This window comes from Teleopsis dalmanni, chromosome 2 (assembly GCF_002237135.1).
Source record: "Teleopsis dalmanni isolate 2A chromosome 2, ASM223713v2, whole genome shotgun sequence".
Lineage (NCBI taxonomy): Eukaryota > Metazoa > Arthropoda > Insecta > Diptera > Diopsidae > Teleopsis > Teleopsis dalmanni.
This window is the reverse complement of record NC_051847.1, coordinates 217,623,318-217,643,567: the sequence shown is the minus strand read 5'-3', so window position 1 is coordinate 217,643,567 and position 20,250 is coordinate 217,623,318. Positions and strand designations below refer to the sequence as shown.

General features: G+C 31.5%; 2 protein-coding genes across 3 annotated transcripts in view; one reads left to right on the top strand and one right to left on the bottom strand.

Moving 5' to 3' along the window:
• Positions 1–12,145: 12,145 nt before the first annotated feature.
• Positions 12,146–13,729, bottom strand: LOC119685858 (testis-specific serine/threonine-protein kinase 1-like). Of its 2 annotated transcripts, none has more exons than XM_038100255.1 (3): positions 12,613–13,729; positions 12,358–12,550; positions 12,146–12,296 (listed from the first exon to the last, which is right to left on the bottom strand). In XM_038100255.1, the coding sequence occupies exons 1-2, from the start codon at positions 13,506–13,508 to the stop codon at positions 12,538–12,540; spliced, it is 909 nt and encodes a 302-aa protein (XP_037956183.1). In that variant the 5' UTR covers positions 13,509–13,729; the 3' UTR covers positions 12,146–12,296; positions 12,358–12,537. The 2 variants fall into 2 exon arrangements, with proteins under 2 accessions (XP_037956183.1, XP_037956182.1); XM_038100254.1 differs by having other exon boundaries at positions 12,358–12,519.
• A 1,756-nt stretch (positions 13,730–15,485) lies between these two features.
• Positions 15,486–20,250, top strand: part of LOC119676746 (alpha-protein kinase 1-like) — a 5,188-nt gene continuing 423 nt past the window's right edge. The window contains exons 1-6 of the mRNA XM_038088000.1: positions 15,486–15,489; positions 15,623–15,864; positions 15,928–16,263; positions 16,340–16,953; positions 18,909–19,724; positions 19,885–20,232. Of these exons, the coding sequence (XP_037943928.1) occupies positions 15,486–15,489; positions 15,623–15,864; positions 15,928–16,263; positions 16,340–16,953; positions 18,909–19,724; positions 19,885–20,232 (2,360 nt within the window). The remainder of the gene's footprint in view (positions 15,490–15,622; positions 15,865–15,927; positions 16,264–16,339; positions 16,954–18,908; positions 19,725–19,884; positions 20,233–20,250) is intronic.

Below are 20,250 nucleotides of genomic sequence, written 5' to 3'. Positions count from 1 at the left end.
GAAAATTAAAAAAGAATTAAAACAATAATAAATTTAAGTGCAGTTAATGCATTAACTAAATAAATAATGAGTTTTGTATTTAAAAAATTAATTAGTTAATTTTGGAAACTTCATTTATGACTATTATTTGGTAAAAGATCCATAAAAAACTTGCTCTATTTTCTTTCCTTTTGTATATCAACATAAATTACTTTACAATTTAACTTACTTTAAAAAGTAATTATTGCACAATGTGAGTTACTATCTCAGATAGCAGCGAACAATTTAAAACACGATTAACTCAATTCTTAGTAGTTAACTTACGCAAGATTCAATGAGTAACCCTGAAGGTTGTACTTTTATAGTTATTAAGATCGTTCATACCATAAATCAGATCCGCCTTTATTTTCCAAATGATTTGTTGTAGTTCATAGTTTATTTCTGTAAATTATATCTTTGGTCTCACAATCAATTCGTAAATACACCCTTTTTATTCAAGAAAATTATTTATGTTAGTAGTTTTGATTTATTGCAAATGGCAACAATTAACGTCACAGTTTTCATTTTATTCCTTAAGAGATAGATTGAGACAGTTGAGCACCGCATTAAAATTAATTGAAAATCATAACCTTTTAACCTCACAAAGTGACGGTGTTTTTAGTCATACGGTATATGGTAAATAAACGTGAATTGGCTTTGTTGCCTTAAGATTGTTACTCACAGGAATAAAATCTGTCTTTAGATAAACATGCAAGCCAAAATTTTTATTTAATTTTTAGAGCTCCACATCATGCCATAAAAATGGTCAAAAAGGCGTAATGTGTTGAGTATTTGATTTCATTTAATTATTACACAATTTTTTTTTAAACTAAAGATATTAGGGGTACTCACCTAAACTGATAAATGTCTTATAAACCATATAAACGTATAAATTTATCTGCTTAATAAATGAAGTGTAAAATTTTGTATGAAAAATAGTTCACACAAACTTGATAAATTTACACGAAAAATTTATCGAACAAATTTATAACGTAACTGTACACGTAAACGCATAAATTCATACATTTGATAAATTTATATGCTTAGATGAGTTTCCCTATTTTATTTAATTTATTATTAATTTGTTAAATATTTTGAATTTATTTTAGCATATTATTATTATTGATATTAATATGTTCTAGGAGTTTGGATTGTTAAGTATCTTCTGTACGAGTTCATGGTTAAGTTCTCGATCATGATAATATATTCAATATTTTTATTTAACTTTAGCTGTGGCGTGTCTTCTCTTCTGATCTTAAAGGTGATATATACTGAAATATTCGAATTAAATACATCGTGTAAGCCATTTACTCACAACAATATCTTCATAATATGTAGTATTGGTTATAAGCATGTCATGTTTAATCCAAATACACTCCCTAAGAGTGATGTTTGCTACTTATATATAGTCGGCAGTTGTAGGAAACTTTACAACAATCCCGTATGCTTTAGCCCATCAAATTTTTGATGAATATTTAAAAATACAGCTACACAGCACAGTTTTATTTTTAGATGGTTTATTAAAGCTTGGTTGACATTCACAACATTGTGGCATATTGTTATTGAAGCAGGTCTATTAGATGTGATAACTTTGTTTCTGAATTTGAAAACGGATTCAGAGACAATTCGTTGCTATTTAACGCAGTTATTGAAATGCTTAAAGAAAATATCTTTTAAGTACAAAGTAAGCTATTCTATTCTTAAGTTATTCATTTTTCATATATATCGAGAAATCATTACTGAAATCTCTGAAACGCAACTAGTTATCTTAATCGTCTAACTAACTGAAATCTATATGAAGGTTAGGTTCGGAAGGCTCGTGCTGCCAATTGTCAGCACTTCTACTCGGAGGCATATTTTGCCCATTGTGATGCCCTCAAAAAATATTCCCGAGAGAGGCGAGTTGCTAACCTTTATGATCCTTGTTAAACCATTTGGTTTTCCAGATGAAGTTGAGGAGATCCGATAAGTTTACTTTCGTTATCTAGTCCAAGCCAGTGAAAATCTATATGAAACTAGTGTAGATTTAACATAAAAAATAGTAAAGCAATAACTTATGATTTGAACAAAAATATAATGTTCTCTTTAAGTTTTGGAAGAGTTTTAAAAATTGACTTGCTAGTCAAACCTACTATATTTAAACGCAAAAGTTCTCAAATTAAATACCTATTTATTAAAGTAATAATCTACAGACTTGAGGTTTCATAAATAATTATAATTTTCACTTTGTCAGTCAGTTTAAGATAAATTTATAAAATTATACTTCGCATTTTTCACTTCATTCATACATTTCACTGACCATGAAAATGTTAATAAAAAGCTGTGAATCTTCATAAGTGCATAGTTTGTATTGTTGAACGAATTTAATAAGATTCGTTATGGAAAAGTGTATCCGAAGAAACCTTCACAAAAACGGAAGTATTTTAAAAATGCGAAAATATGCAAATGAAACTCAACTCGTGGAGTGTAATGAACTTTTTGAATAAATATTTTTATTTGGAAATTAAACTGAGCAGATAAATTCACAAGTCGCAATTTTAAGATTAATATATTACGTTACCATTTAAATAATTAAAAAAAAAAACAAACATTTATTGTGTGCTTCTGTTACTAACGATGGTTTAAAATAGAGCTTGTCTTTTCCAAACGATCAATTTGACATTAAATCAATCACCGAATGTGAGACCGTAGTCAAACCCATTGGACCAAACCAGTTACTAAAATAAGAGCACGTCTAGCCTTTTCTTATATTTAACAATTTAAATGACAGACGGACAAAGACTTCAGTATTGTGGTCGTGTGGGCGTGTACCTTCGATAAAATAAAAATTGTATACATTACATTGCTCTATATAGTTAGCATGTTATTTGCTGAGTAAAAGACTGTTACACTGTCTGACGATCGTAACTATATTGTATCTTTTAAATGGATTTTTTTTAGTTACATTCACTTTTATAAACAAAATCTTATTGCAAAAATTTTGTATGTAACAAAAAATCAAAAGTTTGAAGACCTCTAAGTATATTTTGCCTAGAGTGCATAATTAAAATAAATTGAAGAAAAAACAAGATACATATACTCATATATTTATATACATATGAATATTTCTATTGTTTTTAATCTAACCATTCGTTATTAAATATTTCCTATTACTATTTATTGTGTCAGAAATATATGAAAGCGGATGTTCTGTTTTTCAAATATTGTTAGCAAGTTTGGTTTTTGTATCTGTAACCGCAATAAATTCACTACAGTTTGCTTAATTGCACCAATTCGCTTATGAATTTTGTCTTTACTGAAGATTGTTTCATTTCGGTTTGGTTAAGAAAGAGCAAATTAGTTGTCAAATCCGCTTACGCTTACGGTAACAGATTTTATTAAAGCTATTAATTAAATACGATTTATGAAAATAACAAAATGGTGTTGCAGTATAAATTTAATTGTTAATGACTTGTTTTTATATGAAAGAACAATTATCAAAGATATGGAAATATAACAGAAAACTTCCAATAAATTATTTATGTCATCTAATTATACTTAATAACAAAGCAACACTATTTAGTATGAATAAGTTAATTACACAAAATTTGCTAGACAAACATATTATTAAAATGAAGAATTATGAATATAAACTTTCACATAAAAAATGAAGATACCCTCTTAGATCTTATGTTCGATAAAAAGTTTTCTAGCAAAAACCACATAACATTAAATAAGCTTTTATTACACAAAAATTCAGTATTTCAACCCATTATTTAACAGTTGCAAACTTTTTTATCTAAAAATATATTATCCATTTATAAATAAAAATTGATAACAGTGTTACTCTATGGTTTCGTACGAAGGGCTCCTAAAACTACTCTCAAGGGTCTTCATTCAAGTTAATTCTAAACGTTCAAAAGGATCGTAAAAATGACGTAGTACATCAGGTCAATGGTCTAACATAAAAATCTGCATAACAACAACATAACATAAGATATATACATACGCATCTAAGCAGTCAAAGTTTTCAACATTAACGACCCGCATTTGACCATTACACGGTACTACGGTCAGTAGAGTCCTATTGTACCAATTTCACTATTGATTTCACAAAGTCCTTTAAAGCTTTGTGAATAAAGTCTAGAACTAAATCTAGAGAAGAGCTCTTAAAATGTTCTGGTGACAGATATTCCATATAAAACAAGTTTCTCTGTGCGTTATTAAAGCTGAACAGTCATAAAAAATATGCATATAAGTTTCCTCATCTTCGAGACCTAATCTGCATTTCAAATTAGCAGATAATCGTAGTTTATGAAGGTGATATTTCAGGCCATAATGAACTGTAATGAAACCCGTTATCAATCTTAAATTACATTCATACTATTATGTATTAAAATTTACTGCTATGCTGTCTGATACCAAGTAAACATACATACACACACAATTGAGTGGAGATGTTCTGGTTACCAATATGAAATTTATATTACAAATTCACAAATTAAAATCAAATTGTATATACCTATATTACTGCCTATCATTAATAAGTATTATTAATATTAATAACTGAGTATTATTAATATGAATAAATAATAAGTAATATTAATAACAGACACAGTGATATCTTACCTCAGACACTAACACATAAAACTATAAAACTACGTATTCTTAGTAATAAACTATTACTAATAAAGACAGATATGTAGACTGCAATTTTAGTTCTAGCGACTCATACTCTACGATTGCGTGAATACAAGTTAGGTACCGACATTCGACTTTCATCAAATTAAATGAGGTATGAGATCTTGAACCAAGATACATTATTAGATTTACTTTCAAACCTAATTCCTACCATTTAATTCAGTAAAGTTTCTTTAGAGATAGCAAAATAGCTCTTGTACGTAGTAAGGTACATTATCCCTCCTAAGAATAAATGTTAATAGGTTTTTAAATACTTATTAGCAGTATTATTTTTAATACGAGTTTTGTCAGGCGTTACCGGATATTTACCACGTCTACTTGTTGCCACTGTAAATATTAAACATTTTATAAAGAGGTTTTTTTGAATAGTAGTGAACTACAACAACAAAAATTTTGTTTTTTTATATTATTTTAATTAATTGAATTTTTAGCTGACCATACAGCTATTTCGAGTTTTGCCAAACACCCATCATCAGTGATCTTGGAAATATTCTTGTATTTAATTATTCGTAAATAATTATTTTTCAGACTGCAAGTACCAGGATTCGAATTCGGGTCCTGCCAAATGTGAAGCTCAGAATCAGCGCATCTTAACCAACTGATCCAAAGCCGTACTTGACTTTTTTTGTTTTGTTTGCATATTTTTTTGGAGTTTTGTTACTTTTGCTATTACTTTCTACTATTAATTTTTATTTACATCAAAAATCACTTGAAAGATGATGAAATGTATTATTGGCTACGAAATTTATTCTGCCATCAAGACAGTTTACGGATTCAACACATTACGAATTGTCAACTAATCAAAATTATTAAAATTCTCCATCAATGACTTCTTTTTGTTTCCAAACTTAAAGAATAGTCTCAGTGCTAAGAGATTTAACTGCATCGACTTGACCATATAAAATATGGTAGTGTTAGGCTATCATTATTAATATTTGGAAGGAATCAAAATATTAGAGGACCTTCAGATAAAGTATTTAAAGTTAAAAGGAGACTCATTTAAAAAACAAAAAGTTGATGGAACTATTGTTGGAGGAACTATTTTCCTGGATATTTTGATCCAAACTCGCAATTCAATTTTTAAGTAAATCCAAATAAACAGCTTTTCAGTGCAACGAAAATAATCAAACGTTGCATTTTTATTTTCTGTTAAGTAAAATACAATATTTTTTTTTTTGGTATTAATATTTTCTTACCAACTGCAAAATAAACAATGAAATAAAATATCTGTGAAAAATTATTGGTGACCGAGGGCGGTCATTTAGTGCATTGTGGTGACACTGAAAATATCATCAAAGTTGTTAACAACGCAATGTTTTTAATGGTTGATATATTGGTTTATGGCCAAAACGCATTAAGTGAACCGCATAAACATTTGCAATATTCACTCCACTTAGCAGCATTTGAGCATAATGCGATGAGATGCGCAACGTTCCACTGAAATGCGTTAATATCAAATAAATTCATATAAAGTTGCATAGTTGAAGCATTCCTGCATTGGCATAGATGCACAGCCACATACTAACCTTATATCAACAAAAGAGAGAAATTGTTTTTCTGTTTGTATTATTAGATAAATAATTTCAGCAACAATATCCATACAGACTTGCTGTTGTCCATACAGCCGCCACACATGTTCGTCTCTAAGCCACGGGACACTTATTTGCCCAACACTCTTGCATATTTGCTCGATATTGTATCTACGAGTATACGTACTTGTATTGTATCTACTCGTACGAGTATACGTACTTGTATCTACGTACGACCGGTGGGGAGGTATGTGTATTTTTGGTGCAGCCATACACCATACACCATACAAAAATGTAGATATGTAAATAAAGTATTTAAGTGTTCATTTCTTTTTTGCAATTTGCACATAAACAGATTTTTGGCAGGTGAATGCCTGTGGCTAAATACATTTCATGTACTTTTTTCTCAGCATTTTTTTCCTTCAATTGTTGAATTATTTCATTTTGATTTTGTGGATGATTTGTCTAAAATGCCATTAATGTGACATGGCATGCAGATGATGATTTAATATAGAAAATTATACATCCAAAATTGTACTTATGCATTCGCGGGCGGACGGGCGTGTTTTTTCAGTTGTTGGCTTTGTTGTTGAAATGAAATTTTGACATTTTCCGATGAAGTGCAATTAAATGCAAATTTATTCCGCAAATATTTACTTAAACGTAATAGTATTTAGAAATGCGAATTTTTTTTTTTCAAACAGTACAACATACAGTTTTCAGTCATATTCACATGATTATGCGTTGTTCAAAATGCACACTTGAGGCAAAATATTGTTAAATTTACTCGTTAAGATAGTGAATGGAATTAATTTTACAAAAGGTGGAGCATGGAATAAAATGATTGATTTCAAGTCATCAAAAAATTAATTTAACAAATTCATACATAATTGTTTAATTAAACAAACTAATTTGATACATATTAACTTTTATATGTACATTTAGAGTGCAAAGTTTACGCAATTATTACACAAAATACAGAATCAATTAGAATTTTCCTTAACGCCTGCCTTACAGATTCACCACATGGAATATAATAATACTAAGTCAACGTTTGATCTGACCTCAGCTAACCTTCACACATTTAACATGGGAAGATTGAGATATGGTCTTAACTTCTTCAGAAAATTTATATATACGACCTCAATTGATTCGAAACATCTTCGTGAAAGTGTTAATTGTAATTTTAAGATTTGAATAATATGTTATATGGGTAGTTTTTATCTTGGAACTTCTTGCTGATGTATTTCAAAGAATTGAAGAATAAGAATTTTCTAAATCACTCGAGTACACACTTTGTACTCGAGTTCTGTCAAAATGTAAAAATTGATGTTCTTGAGATGCTTAATTTCAACAGCTATTTCATAAATTTGTTGATTGTATCTTATGCGATACATCCCGTTTTCTTTCACGTGGCCAAAAATTTTTCTGAGTATTTTTCCTTCAAAAAAAAAAAGATATGTGTTCCACGGACGACGCATTCGCAAGCAATACAATAAAAACACATTTGCACGTGACTTGATCAGTAACATCTGAAGCGATTTAGTAAGGAAAAGAAAAGATATATTGTGCATCGTTTTATTGCTATAAGTCTTAAGCTAAATACTTTGTTCCTGAAGCAAAGCAGATGAAAAGTAAAGGTCCTCAATAGGGCTCCGCCTAACATTTCTCAGGATGAACGTAATCTTCCTCGTACGGCAAAAACTGTCCTATCTCAATTGAGATCAGGATATAGCCATGTGCTTAACAGTTACTTGTCTCGTATTAACACGTCCATTTCTAATGTGTGCCCAAACTGCATCTCCACGCCTCATGACGTCGCCCATCTGTTTTCTTGCCCCAACGCACACACCAATTTAAATCCAATCGACCTTTGGACTCGTCCCCTTGAAGTAGTTAGGTTTCTTCGACTGGATCCTGGTTAGTTCCAAATTATTCCCACCCCTCCCCCTTCCTTCATCCCAACACTCATTCCCACCTTTTCCATTCCTTATCCCATATATTCGTCTTGTAATCCTTTCATGTTATCTGCCTTCAGGTCCCGGCGGGTTATAACAACAACAATAACAACAACAAAAGTAAATTTGAATTTTGAACTCCAGGGTGAGTTTGCGTCATATAATCGGTGAAAAAAGTGTCACTGCCTGTTTTTTGGGGTTGCAAAAATAATTTTAGATACAATTTTATAACTCATATTATTGGATTATATGAATGCAAAAATTCCTCAAAAAGCTCCGATTGTTAAAATAAAAACAAAATAACATCCAAATAACATTGACTACACCTCTCCGATTCTCGACTTTGATAGAAAATTTATTGTTAGATTCCCATCCAGGGAAGCTTGGTTGTCAGGAGGTCCCTCCCTGGGTGAGGGTCTGCAAATTTTTACTGATGGTTCAAAGACTGGGAGCGGCGTAGGCAGTGGAGTTTTCTCAGAGGGGCTGAATATATCCTCCTGCTATAGGCTTCCGGATCACTGTAGTGTTTTTCAGGCAGAAGTAATTGCCATTAAGGAAGCTTTAGCTTGTCTAGAAGTAGGTAATATACTTGAAAGGAATATATATATACTATCGGATAGTCAAGCTGCTTTAAAGTCCTTGAGTTCTATCCAATTCACATCTAGGACGGTCCTTGACTGCTACACATCTCTAAATGAGATGTCGACGCAGTTCAATATTTCTCTAATCTGGGTTCCCGGTCATAGGGATATTTACGGCAATTGTAAAGCAGACGAGCTAGCCAGACGTGGTGCTTCAGGGAACCACTCGGAACACCTAAACAATCTGGGCATATCGTTGACTTCATGCAAATTGATTTTGAGTTCTTCCTGTGCCGAACTTTTAAATAAAAGATGGGAAGACTCTGCGATATGCAGGCATCTGTATGCAATGTGGCCACAGACCAACAATAGAAAATCGAAATCTCTTTTAGAGTTATCCCGTAGAGATATCAGTCTTGTAGTGGGTTTACTAACAGGTCATTGTATTCTAGGTAATCATGCTAGGAGACTGAATCTACCGTTCAACCATTTTTGCCGCAGTTGTGGTGAGGATGACGAAAGTGCCTCTCACCTGCTTTCTTCGTGTCCGGCACATGCACGGCGTCGCCTTAAATTTTTGGGGGCTTTCTTTTTTGAGGATCTTGACGAACTTCGAGAACTCCCTCTATGTAGCATTGTAAGCTTTGTTAAAGGTTCTGGATGGTTTTAGCCCGTGGGTTCTAAATAATACGGTATCACAATGGGCCTATGGGCCTAAGTGGATCCCCCTGGGATCGCCGGTTTAACCTAACCTAAAATAAAAACATCATTTTCTATGAAGAGAATGCACCTGTACACACAGTTCGAAAAAACCTTCGCCTAAATCAATGAATTAAATTATGGATTGTTGCAATAAGCAATTTATTTAGTATATTTAGCTCCCTCTGACTTTTGGTTTTTCTTAAAACTGTAAAAATATTGGCATGAAAAATGATTTTCATTAAACGGCGACTATTTTGGTTTTATAAAAATGCATTTAAGGCCTTTGAAATGTTATAAATATTAATTAAACATATAACATAAATTGACTTCGTACTAGAATATTAATTAAGTTAGCTAAAATATCTTCAAAAATTTAAGTTTCTCACAGTTTTAAAGATACCGGACAGTCAGTAAATCGGCTCTAAGATAAATCTATTAAAACAAGATTTTTCAAGGCACTTTATTTAAAATTGATAATCGTACGAGCGTAGACAGTTTAATTGCTCAACTTGAAGTCAATTTGCAGTTTTAATCATTTTATAATTTCAGGTAGGCGTGAGCATTCAAAAACTGTTAATATTTTTCTGCAATTGCAGTGAAAATATAAAAACATTTTATATTGATTATTATTAAAATTTCTATCAACTACAGTCTCAAGTTATTTATAGTTTCAAGTGTAGATGCAAATCGCAAATCGCAAAATTCAAAACACACATCCCAGACTTGTCTTCATAAGACAAGAAGAAAACACCAAAATTAATGGTTCAAATATTTGCACAACGTGAATATGACGAAGACGTGCCAAATGGAGACACATACATTTTGGTCAAACTATAATGACTTTATGCTACAATTTAATTAATGTGAATGACTTGAGCACAACACGATGGAACAAAGTTGTTTTGAGGAAGCTAAGTTCCACCATAAGTCATTAGTTATGTGTGGAACAGGTGAACAATAATGGTCATAATAGCCACTAGTAAGCGCAACACATAGCAGAGGCGTTCATAATTGATTTTATTAACAATTTAACAAAAAACGAAAACCAAAAAATAATTATAAACAATATTAATAAATTGTTTAAAACAAAACCCACAAGTTGCCATGTATTCGCATATTGCTACGATGAGAAGCTTAAAAATGAAGAAACTTTTAAACAGAAATTTAACTTAGTTCATCCCATGTGTGTAAGACATATGCAAAAATTTGCATATCACGTAAGCATTTAAAGTATTAATAACTAAAAGTTTTTGTCATAAAAATTAGTAAAATAATAAAAATTTATATTAAAACATTTATAGAAAAGCATACTGCCAGAGAGCATACGTATATATCCCAAATAACAACAGGAGACACATAAGTAATCGGAAAATACTGAAGTTTGTGGTTAAGTAGCAATTTGGTTGAAGTGATTGAACTAGACTCGTAGCTAACAACCTACACAAATGTGTCTCATGTATCTTTTGTATATCTTAAGGCATTATTAATAATAACTAGTAAAAACTGCAGTTCGTTCTTAGTATTTGCAGCAACATTAGCTAAGTCTTCCGAATGCAGCAACTGCAAGGGAAGTGACAAGAGACACATAAATACGTTCCACTAAGAAGAACTTAAGAGATATTACTCGTATTTTGTTTTAACAACAAAAACTTTTTGGGTTACTAATAATAAGTATGCTAACGATTAGTTCAAACGTATATTAGACAATTTGTTCCGCATAACGAGTGGGTTGGCAACATAAGTAACTATTGAAATGTGAAAGGAATAATTCAAATTATTTTACTTTTTATATGCAATAGTTTAATTTACTTTATATAGCATGATTCGTTTTCAAATTGGTTAGTCACTCTTTTAAAGTAATATTATTTATTATATGTAATAACAAAATAAATGTGCGGTATATTAAGAAGTACTGCAACTGAAGGGGTTATTGTATTACACTCTACTAGTATAGAATAATCATAAAAAATTGTATGCAGTCAAATTGCTTAATAAATTTAATAATGTTGATTAGATTTAGCGTTGCTTATACTTAATCTGCTATTGGACATGTTCTCAGATACTTTCGTCTTTACATTCACCTAGTACGGGCTCTGACGACCTTCTCATACCGTTCATACCTTCATTAAAAATTGTATTAATTGTGTATATTTACACAGTATTTATATAAATATGTATCATCATATGATGATGCATGTTTTACGATTAAAAATATAAAGCCAATTAATTGAATTAGTTTAAAATATTCTAACAATTGATTCTTAACATTCATAACAATAACATGTACTGTACTACAAGTGGTTATCATAAAAACTGTAACAGTTTTACATTTACTAATATAGATTAACTAACAGAACTCTTTCTCTATGATCACCACTCTCATAATTTTACCGTTTATACGTCCCTAAGAACAATGGAGCAATACGGGTGCTACAACATAAGAACAACTTACACTAACTTTTAATTATTTGTTTCTGCTTAACACAAAACTTTTAAAATTATATATAATTATGATTCTTTTTAAATTTTTATTTTCTTATATACTAAAATCTTAACTAAATATTAGGACACCTAAAAGTTATCTAACCAAAATATATTTAAAGACATAAATCGGTTCCACACTAGTATGGTTGGTTATTTATAAAAATGTAATTTAATTGTAGCAAAATAAAATTATTTTTATAATATAAATTTTATATCCATCAGCCAAAATATATTGTTAGTTATAAAATATAATTTACATTGTCTGACGACATTGTGTATATTGTGAATAATTGAGACTATTGCTATATTCCAAAATCACGAAAAGTATTATCTGAGGTTTAGAGCTTAAAAAAATAGAAACAGAGATGAAAAAATTGTTCTCAAATTTAAGATATACATTATTACCAAAATTTAGGATTTCTACTTTCAAAAGTTTTTCATATACTTCTTCATATATGGAAAAAAAATAGTTAGTCAGCTGTCATCACTATTGGCTTTCAATGGTATAAAATTTCGCATTCTTAGTTTCTGTGTTTCTGTGCAGGTGCTTTCACGGGTTCGACAGATCTGATAAATTTCACATTTTTAGACTATTTTTCTAATATCAAAATAAAGTATTTTGAAACACTACAAAAAACAATCAAAAAAGTATATAATTACTGTGAAAGCGGTTCGTCTTCAGTGCGCAACCAGCTGCAATTTAGAATTTCACGTAAGTTCCAGCGAGCATGAGACTCCGGTTCAAGCAACACAGCAACAGTAGCTTTCGCCTGAGCAGTAATTTGATCCTGTAATTTACGACGGAAAGCAAACTTCTTGTTATTCTGATCTTCTAAAAGCTTCGTTAAATTAGTATCATCAAAAGGCATCTTTGCATTGAGCATTATGAATAGAATAACACCAAGTGACCATGCATCGGCTAATTTGGGATCATAGGGGCGGCCGCAAACAACCTCGGGAGCAGCATAAGCTGCAGAACCACAATATGTCTCCGATTTAATATCACGGCCAGTGTCATCAACACAGTAACGAGAGAACCCAAAGTCAGCCAGTTTTATATTCATACGCTTAGATAGTAGAATATTTTCACATTTTAAGTCACGATGTGCTATATCGTGTGCGTGTAGGTACTTCAATGCCTTAGCCATCTGCATAAACCAAGCCTTGGATTGCAACTCATCAACAGGACCATTTTTCTTGATATGGCTAAGCAAATCACCATTTTCGGCGTAACGCATAAAGATGAATATCTTTGGACCACGTTGTAATATACTATGTATTTGTATAATATTAGGATGATCTATCTTAGTTAAAATTTCCAATTCTCTAGGAAAGAATTTATGAACAAAATCAGTAGGAGCCTTGGCTTTGTCAATGATCTTGCAAGCTAAGTGTACACCGTGTCCCGCTTCATCAGCATAGCCAGCTGTGATAACTGTTGCATATGAGCCTTCACCGATCTTATGCCCGATATTGTAACCGCGCTGAGCTAAAGCATCAATATCAGAACTGCGCGTGCTTAATTGGCGGCTTACGCTATTCGGGAATTTTGACATAATGACAGCGTTTGACTAAAACTTATACAATTTTGTCAAAATTAAGAGCATCTAAAGCCGATGAATATTGATTTGAATTTTTATTATTAACTAAGACAAAACATTTAAGAAATATATGGAATTTAACCTAAATTTTGCAAGATCTAAACCGATTCAAAGGCGTAAGATTGGAAATTTTAAATGAAACACATCAAGTGTAGAACCGATTTATATACAGAAAAAAATATAATGAAAATTTTTTAAATCAATTTATTATTTGACAATTTTCTTCAAATTTTATATACATATGTAAGAAATCAATATATCATTGCATTTTGTTTGTAGAATATTTAATAGGAGTTCAAAGCTTACTTTGTTTTAATATTGATTCAATACATACTCAATATTTGTTCGATGAGTTATATTATCATTATTTTGAGTTTAATAATTGTTTTTCTTGTAGCTCGTTTTCATCTGTATTCTATTTGGTAGTTATTTGGTTCTTTGTGAAAGATAAAGTTCTAAAGAGAGTAGTAAAGTGATGCTAGCTTCAGATCAGGATTGTAGACTCAACCGCTTTAGGAACCTTGGAAACTGTTTGTTGACTATTTTTATAGAGTTTGTGTTTTCACTTTTAATTTGCAGTCTGCTGTCATAACTAGTAGGAAGTTTTTCTCCAACTGTTAGTCTTTTATAACGAATAAACAAACAACATAACAGAATGCATTGACTATATATATATATATATATTTCTTTGTGCTAAAAATTGTACAAAGCCAGGCTCCGAGAAGATTTTTTAAAATTCCATGGTACATTAGGACAAATGACATCCACAGGGACATCAAGATTGATTCCATAAAAAAATACATAAAGGATAAAGCCCTGAAATTATTTGCGAAAACTGACAACACCGCGTCATCAAATCTCAGAATGGTTACAGGCTCCTCGGGGAGGTATGCACATCTAAGGTCAATTATTGCTTAGTCTGATGAAATGATAAACAATAATCTAGTCAAGGCTCAAAGAGGGGTTTTGAAGAAATCTCTAGTTAAAAAAGGGTATAAGTGCTTAAGTGCACTAGCTTAAAACAGCTTCAACATAATATATAAATTGATATATTTCTCTATCAGAGTAAAGTTCTGATTGAAAATTCGAGTTTTGGAGATTAAAAAAATAAAAATTAAGAAGAAATTGAAATTTTAAATAGTGACTTACCACACACTGAAAGGTCAATTTGAAATAGTGTTTCTACCGTTTATATTTACAACAGACACTTCTATCTCTGCAACAATTACACTCTTATTTGTAGAACAAACAAATAAAAAGTAATATTAGGTGTACTTATTTACTTACTGCTGTCCGATTATCCAAGAACTAAAGATTTTTAAAAAACAAAAACTATTTCGAACCATTTAAATAAGTCTAGATACAAAAAGATGCTCGATGTATTGATCCCACACGATTTAACGCAAAAAACCTCATAGACCGAATTTTTATCCACGAATAGCTGCCTAATTGCAACAAAATCGACCCATTTCTGAAGCGGTTAGTGACTGGTCATGAAAAGTGGATCACTTACGATATCGTCAAGCTAAAACAATCTTTTTTACACTGCGGTGAGACGGTATTTTTGTTTTGGGTAATAGTAGAGAAATTGTGTTCTATCAAGACAGCACCAGGCCAGTAGCCAAATGCTTCGGAAGCTTGGTTGGAAAGATTTTATGCATCCACCTTATAGTCAAGGTCTGCCATCAAGTGATTACTATCTGTTCCTGTCCATAGCGAACGACTTTCCTAAATTTTGCTTTAAGAAAGACTTGTGAAAATTGTTTGTTTCAATATTTTGCTAATAGGGACAAGACTTCTGTAAGAGAGGCATAATAAAATTACCTTTAAAAAGACAACAAGTTATATTTGACCTAAATCGGATCGTTCTATGGTAAATAAGTCTTCAATTTCATGCAAATTTAATGAATTTGTTCCATAAAAAGTAGTTATATGGGTATAATTTATGTCAACTGAATTTTTTGTTTTATTTAATAATCTTTTTTCTATTACCAAACTACTAATTTCAATATTTTAAAGAGAAAATAAATTTAATTCCTATTATATTCAATGTAAAAATTTTATTGCAGATCTTGTGAAATCTAATCACAGCACACAAATTCAGCCAGACACAAGTCAGGTACAGAATAATGCAACACGGCAAGAAAAATCATTAAAAGATCCTTCCTTCCTTGAAACAATAACAAATATTACACAAATAAGCGAAAAACAACTGAGCGCTTCTGAACGTAATAGACGTTTAATACCTTATATGGCATTCTATTTACCACCCTCAGACATACCAATAAATCAAGCCTATGCTATACAAAGGGTGAGTTTCATAATGCATATATTTTTCAATAAATTCCAATAAAAGACATATTTATATCACTAGCCTAAACAGCATACTTCAAATTATCAACTGCCACCAACAGCAGCAGATAGCGCTGGACCATTACCGCCACCAGCGAATATACCAATACCAACGGCCTATATGCACATGAAGTTACCAACAGTAGCTACAGCACAACAAACCGATATTTCACAGGATTATCCCAACGCCGGCGATGTATATCATAAAATAGCATATGGTTCTGCTCACTATCCTTTGCCAGCTTCTTTAAAGAACACTGGAAAGAAAATACCAATTTTACATTTGTTACCGCCAGGGCATTCTGCACCAGCAGCGCCAACTCTCATTACATATAAGCACAACAGCGGTCCACAAAGAGTAAGTAAACTCAAATGAATTATAAACGAGTGTCCTTTAACTAAGGATAAAAATTTTTCGCTGCATTTCACTACAGCAAAAGACAGTACAGTATTTTCCACCATTAAACACACAAACCAAAACGCAGCCAATACAACAAGAACATCAGCAACTACAATTGCAACAACAACAACAGCAGCAACAAGACCATCAAGAGCAACAAATTTTATATCAACCTCCAGTGAAGCAATCAAAAATCAATTTAACACCATTCACATCATCAAATACATTGCCAGGACATTTCATACCAATTATTTATACGCCAATGAACAATGCCAATAATAACAACGACAACAACAAAAACCAGCAACATAATGGCAACATAATCAATTACAACTACGCTGACAACAAACCAACAATTGAGGAGTCACCACAAATTCAACAGGTTGAAAAACAGCCACACTTAGACACGCATAACCAAGTTGAGCAGCACCAACAACAGCAGCAACATCTACAAAATGTAGCTGAACTGGAATTATTACAATCAGCACCAAAACATTCACCAAAAGCATCTCATTCACACTCGCCACCACAGCAGCAACACCAGCAACTTCAGTTTATCACCGATACAGGTCTACCAGCACTGACGTCACCTCAACTTCCACAAAGTGGTGTGCATCAACCAGTTGCAGTAGTTCACCCAACAGCAAAGTAAGTTTTTCCTAAAATAATAAATTTTCTTTGTATTTTTGATAGCTTCCAGTCAACAACTTTTTTATTCATTGTAATTACAAACTGCTTACTGCTTACTTATAAAGAAAATTGCAGCAAAATAAGGGTCCAATGGCTGACTCCAAAAAATAAGAACCATTCTAAAAAAATTAAAACTAAAATAAATTTAAGAAATAGAAAATGAGTTATACTAGAAAATTTTTACGCACCTTCTCACTCACCTTCTCTATTCACCTTCTCACTCAGATCAAATTTTATTGTTTATTGATAAAGAAAGGTGGTGCGGACAAACATGGATCCAGTAATTAACTTAAGAAAATTTAATTAAAAATAAAAAATTAAAAGTAAAACCTAAATAGTTTAAAATAGAAAATAAATGAGTTCCGTACAACGGACCATTTCGTCTATAGTATATACTATTTATTCTAACAACTACCTCTGAACTAACAGAAGACATTCAGCCTTTAGATTGAAATATTGTTTATTGAAGATTTCTTAATATATGATTAGAAAATGTACCTTCTCGTTCGGGTCTAATTTAGAATTTGATTAGAAATAGCATCCCTGTCTAGATAGACACGAAATGCTATCACCTAATACAGATTTGCAAGTAAAGTCTTAATGAATGTGTGAATTATACACAATGGCCATCATCACATTAATCCTCTCATTCATTCTATAACCATGGTTAAAACACTGTCAAATAGCCTCCGACATGCAGACATATTATCCGTTACCACAATTTTCATCCCATATTCATCGTTTCGGAGCTTCGAACTAACTCGACCTCTTCGTTTTAGAATGCCTATCAAAGACGATATAAAGAGATGAAACATTTTCCCTTCTTCATAAGCGGATATAGAAACCCGCTGTATGATATATATAATTAAAAAGTGTCAATCCTTATCCTAACACCAAATATTTTTAAAAATGAGCAATAATATGCCCTCAATACTGGTTTCGATATATTTAAGAACCAGAATATTAACTCTTTTTTCTATTCCTTAAACGTGAATTTAGTCATTGAGTTTTCATGAACCGATGGATGATAAGTCTCCATTAGATGCATTTTGACCTGTAGGAGAAAAATATTTTTTTGATCTTTGCCCGTGTTTTAGCAAACTTAGAACAATTATTTATAAAAAAAAATTTAATAGAATATGATAAATTAATAGATTTTCTTATCATATATAAAGCATAATTAATTAGTTTATTTTTTTCACTAATCTATAATCAAAGATAGAAAAGTAATAAGCTAAGTAAGAGTTCTATTGTCGTATATCCAATTTGTCTTTTGTTAAATCTTACTATTATACACTGACCGAATGAACTCTTTGTTGTTTTATTTAGTATAATTGTTCCTTGTGTAACAATTTTTTGTATATTAAACATTTTTTTTAACAATATACATAAAAAACTTTTAGTATAAAAGTGACTAAAACATGCTGAAGACAATTATCGAATTTTGTAATTATGCAAAAATAATATGCCACCGGCAAAAACAATCGGTGCGGCTTTCCATAATGCATTATGAATTGCATGAGTTGCATTCTAATTTTGCAGATAAAATACATATACATCACATATGTATTGTATATGTAGTATATGTATGTAAACTGTTTGGCATAACAGGCATATTGTAACAAATTGAAAATGCATGTCATTTACATCTTCGGGCAAATGTTAGATAATGTTGGAATAGAAAAAAAAATGCATTAGCAATTATAAATTTTAATATAAAAAAAGTTAACTTTTCTTTAATTAACTTATAATAAAAGTGTATTCAAAAAAGAGTTTTTAGAGATTTTGCATTGCTTAGAGACTTACAACTTTATTTTAGCAATAACTAACCATAAAATAAAATTTATTACACATTCATAAAATTTTTGTACGGTTTTCCTCATTTCATTATTAAAACTTTTTTTATATTTTAGTTCAATTTATCATATAATCAATGAACCCACACAATCATTATCATCCGTACCGCAGCATCAAGCTTTAATAGCCTTAAAACCATTACATCAAAAACAACAACAGCAACAACAAAAACCAAATGCATTTCGCATAAAACAACCATTACTACATGCCCCAGCTTATCCACACTTTCATCCACCGCAGCCTGAAAACTTTTTCAATAATGAACAATCGGAGCATGCATCACATGCAACACCCATCACTACACAACAGCAACAGGATTACAAGTACTTAAATGATGAAAATATGACACCTCAGGAAAAATATGTACTCTATTTACAACAACGTATGCGTTACAATAAACAACAACAGCAACAACACCTTAAACAACGTGAACGTGTGAAGGAACGTGAACGTTTACGTGAACATGACCAATATGTGAAACAGTATTCACAGCATACACAAGCACATACGACTGCTGGTCCGCCAACAGAGCAAATATTTATTATCGCTTCGTCTGCAGCACCTGTTGACGTTGAGCCCATAGAAATACAAAAACAACAAGTACAACATCAACAACATCAACAACGTCCACTACAACATAAATTACAAAATAATTATGCAGCAACGCATAATCCTGCAACATATCCTGTCATTGGTACACCACATCCTTCCTCAAAACTTGCCATTTCCGCCAAACAACAACATTATTCGAATGCAAAACCTTTATATTTGCCAGTACCAAAGTTTTTAAGTGAATTGGAAGTGGTACGTCAACAACAAGGACACAAAGAAGGACAGATACAAAAATTAAGACAACATTCCTATAATGATGGGTGAGTATATACACCGCTTAGGCAACCGCTTACGCACCGCAAACATAAACACACAAACTATAAATAGTTTCATCATTTAACTAATTTATTTTACTATTTATTTATTTAATTCCAAACTTTCTGTCCTGGTCAGCATTTTTTAATTAAACAATATTTTCAGTCCTTCTCAATCACCGTATATAGACTACATTATTGAAGAGCCTAAGCAGTCTTTGGATGAAGAACAGCACGGCAGCATACCAACTCAACAACTAAAAATAACTGCTAAACCTACATCAGCGCCACCACAAGCAGCGTATATAGTCATCACAACCGCTCTACCACCAGCAACACCAACATCTGCAGAATACTATGGTTCCACTGTACGCCCAGCTTACAAAAAACAACCTACAATACGTTTACAAGCAGTCGCACAAGAAGATCAACAGAAAAATTATCCAACAAGGCGTCCAACAATAATAGCACCACAACTTTCCAATACAGCATATTCCAATAAACCGAATTACAAGCAAGTAGCCATTAAACT

Excerpts from the sequence above, each read along its gene's own strand:
- LOC119685858 (XM_038100254.1), bottom strand. The coding sequence starts at position 13,508 with ATGTCAAAATTCCCGAATAGCGTAAGCCGCCAATTAAGCACGCGCAGT. Across the intron at positions 12,520-12,612 it reads GAAGACGAACCGCTTTCACA|ATCTGTCGAACCCGTGAAAG; the intron begins GTAATTATATAC and ends GAAATTTATCAG.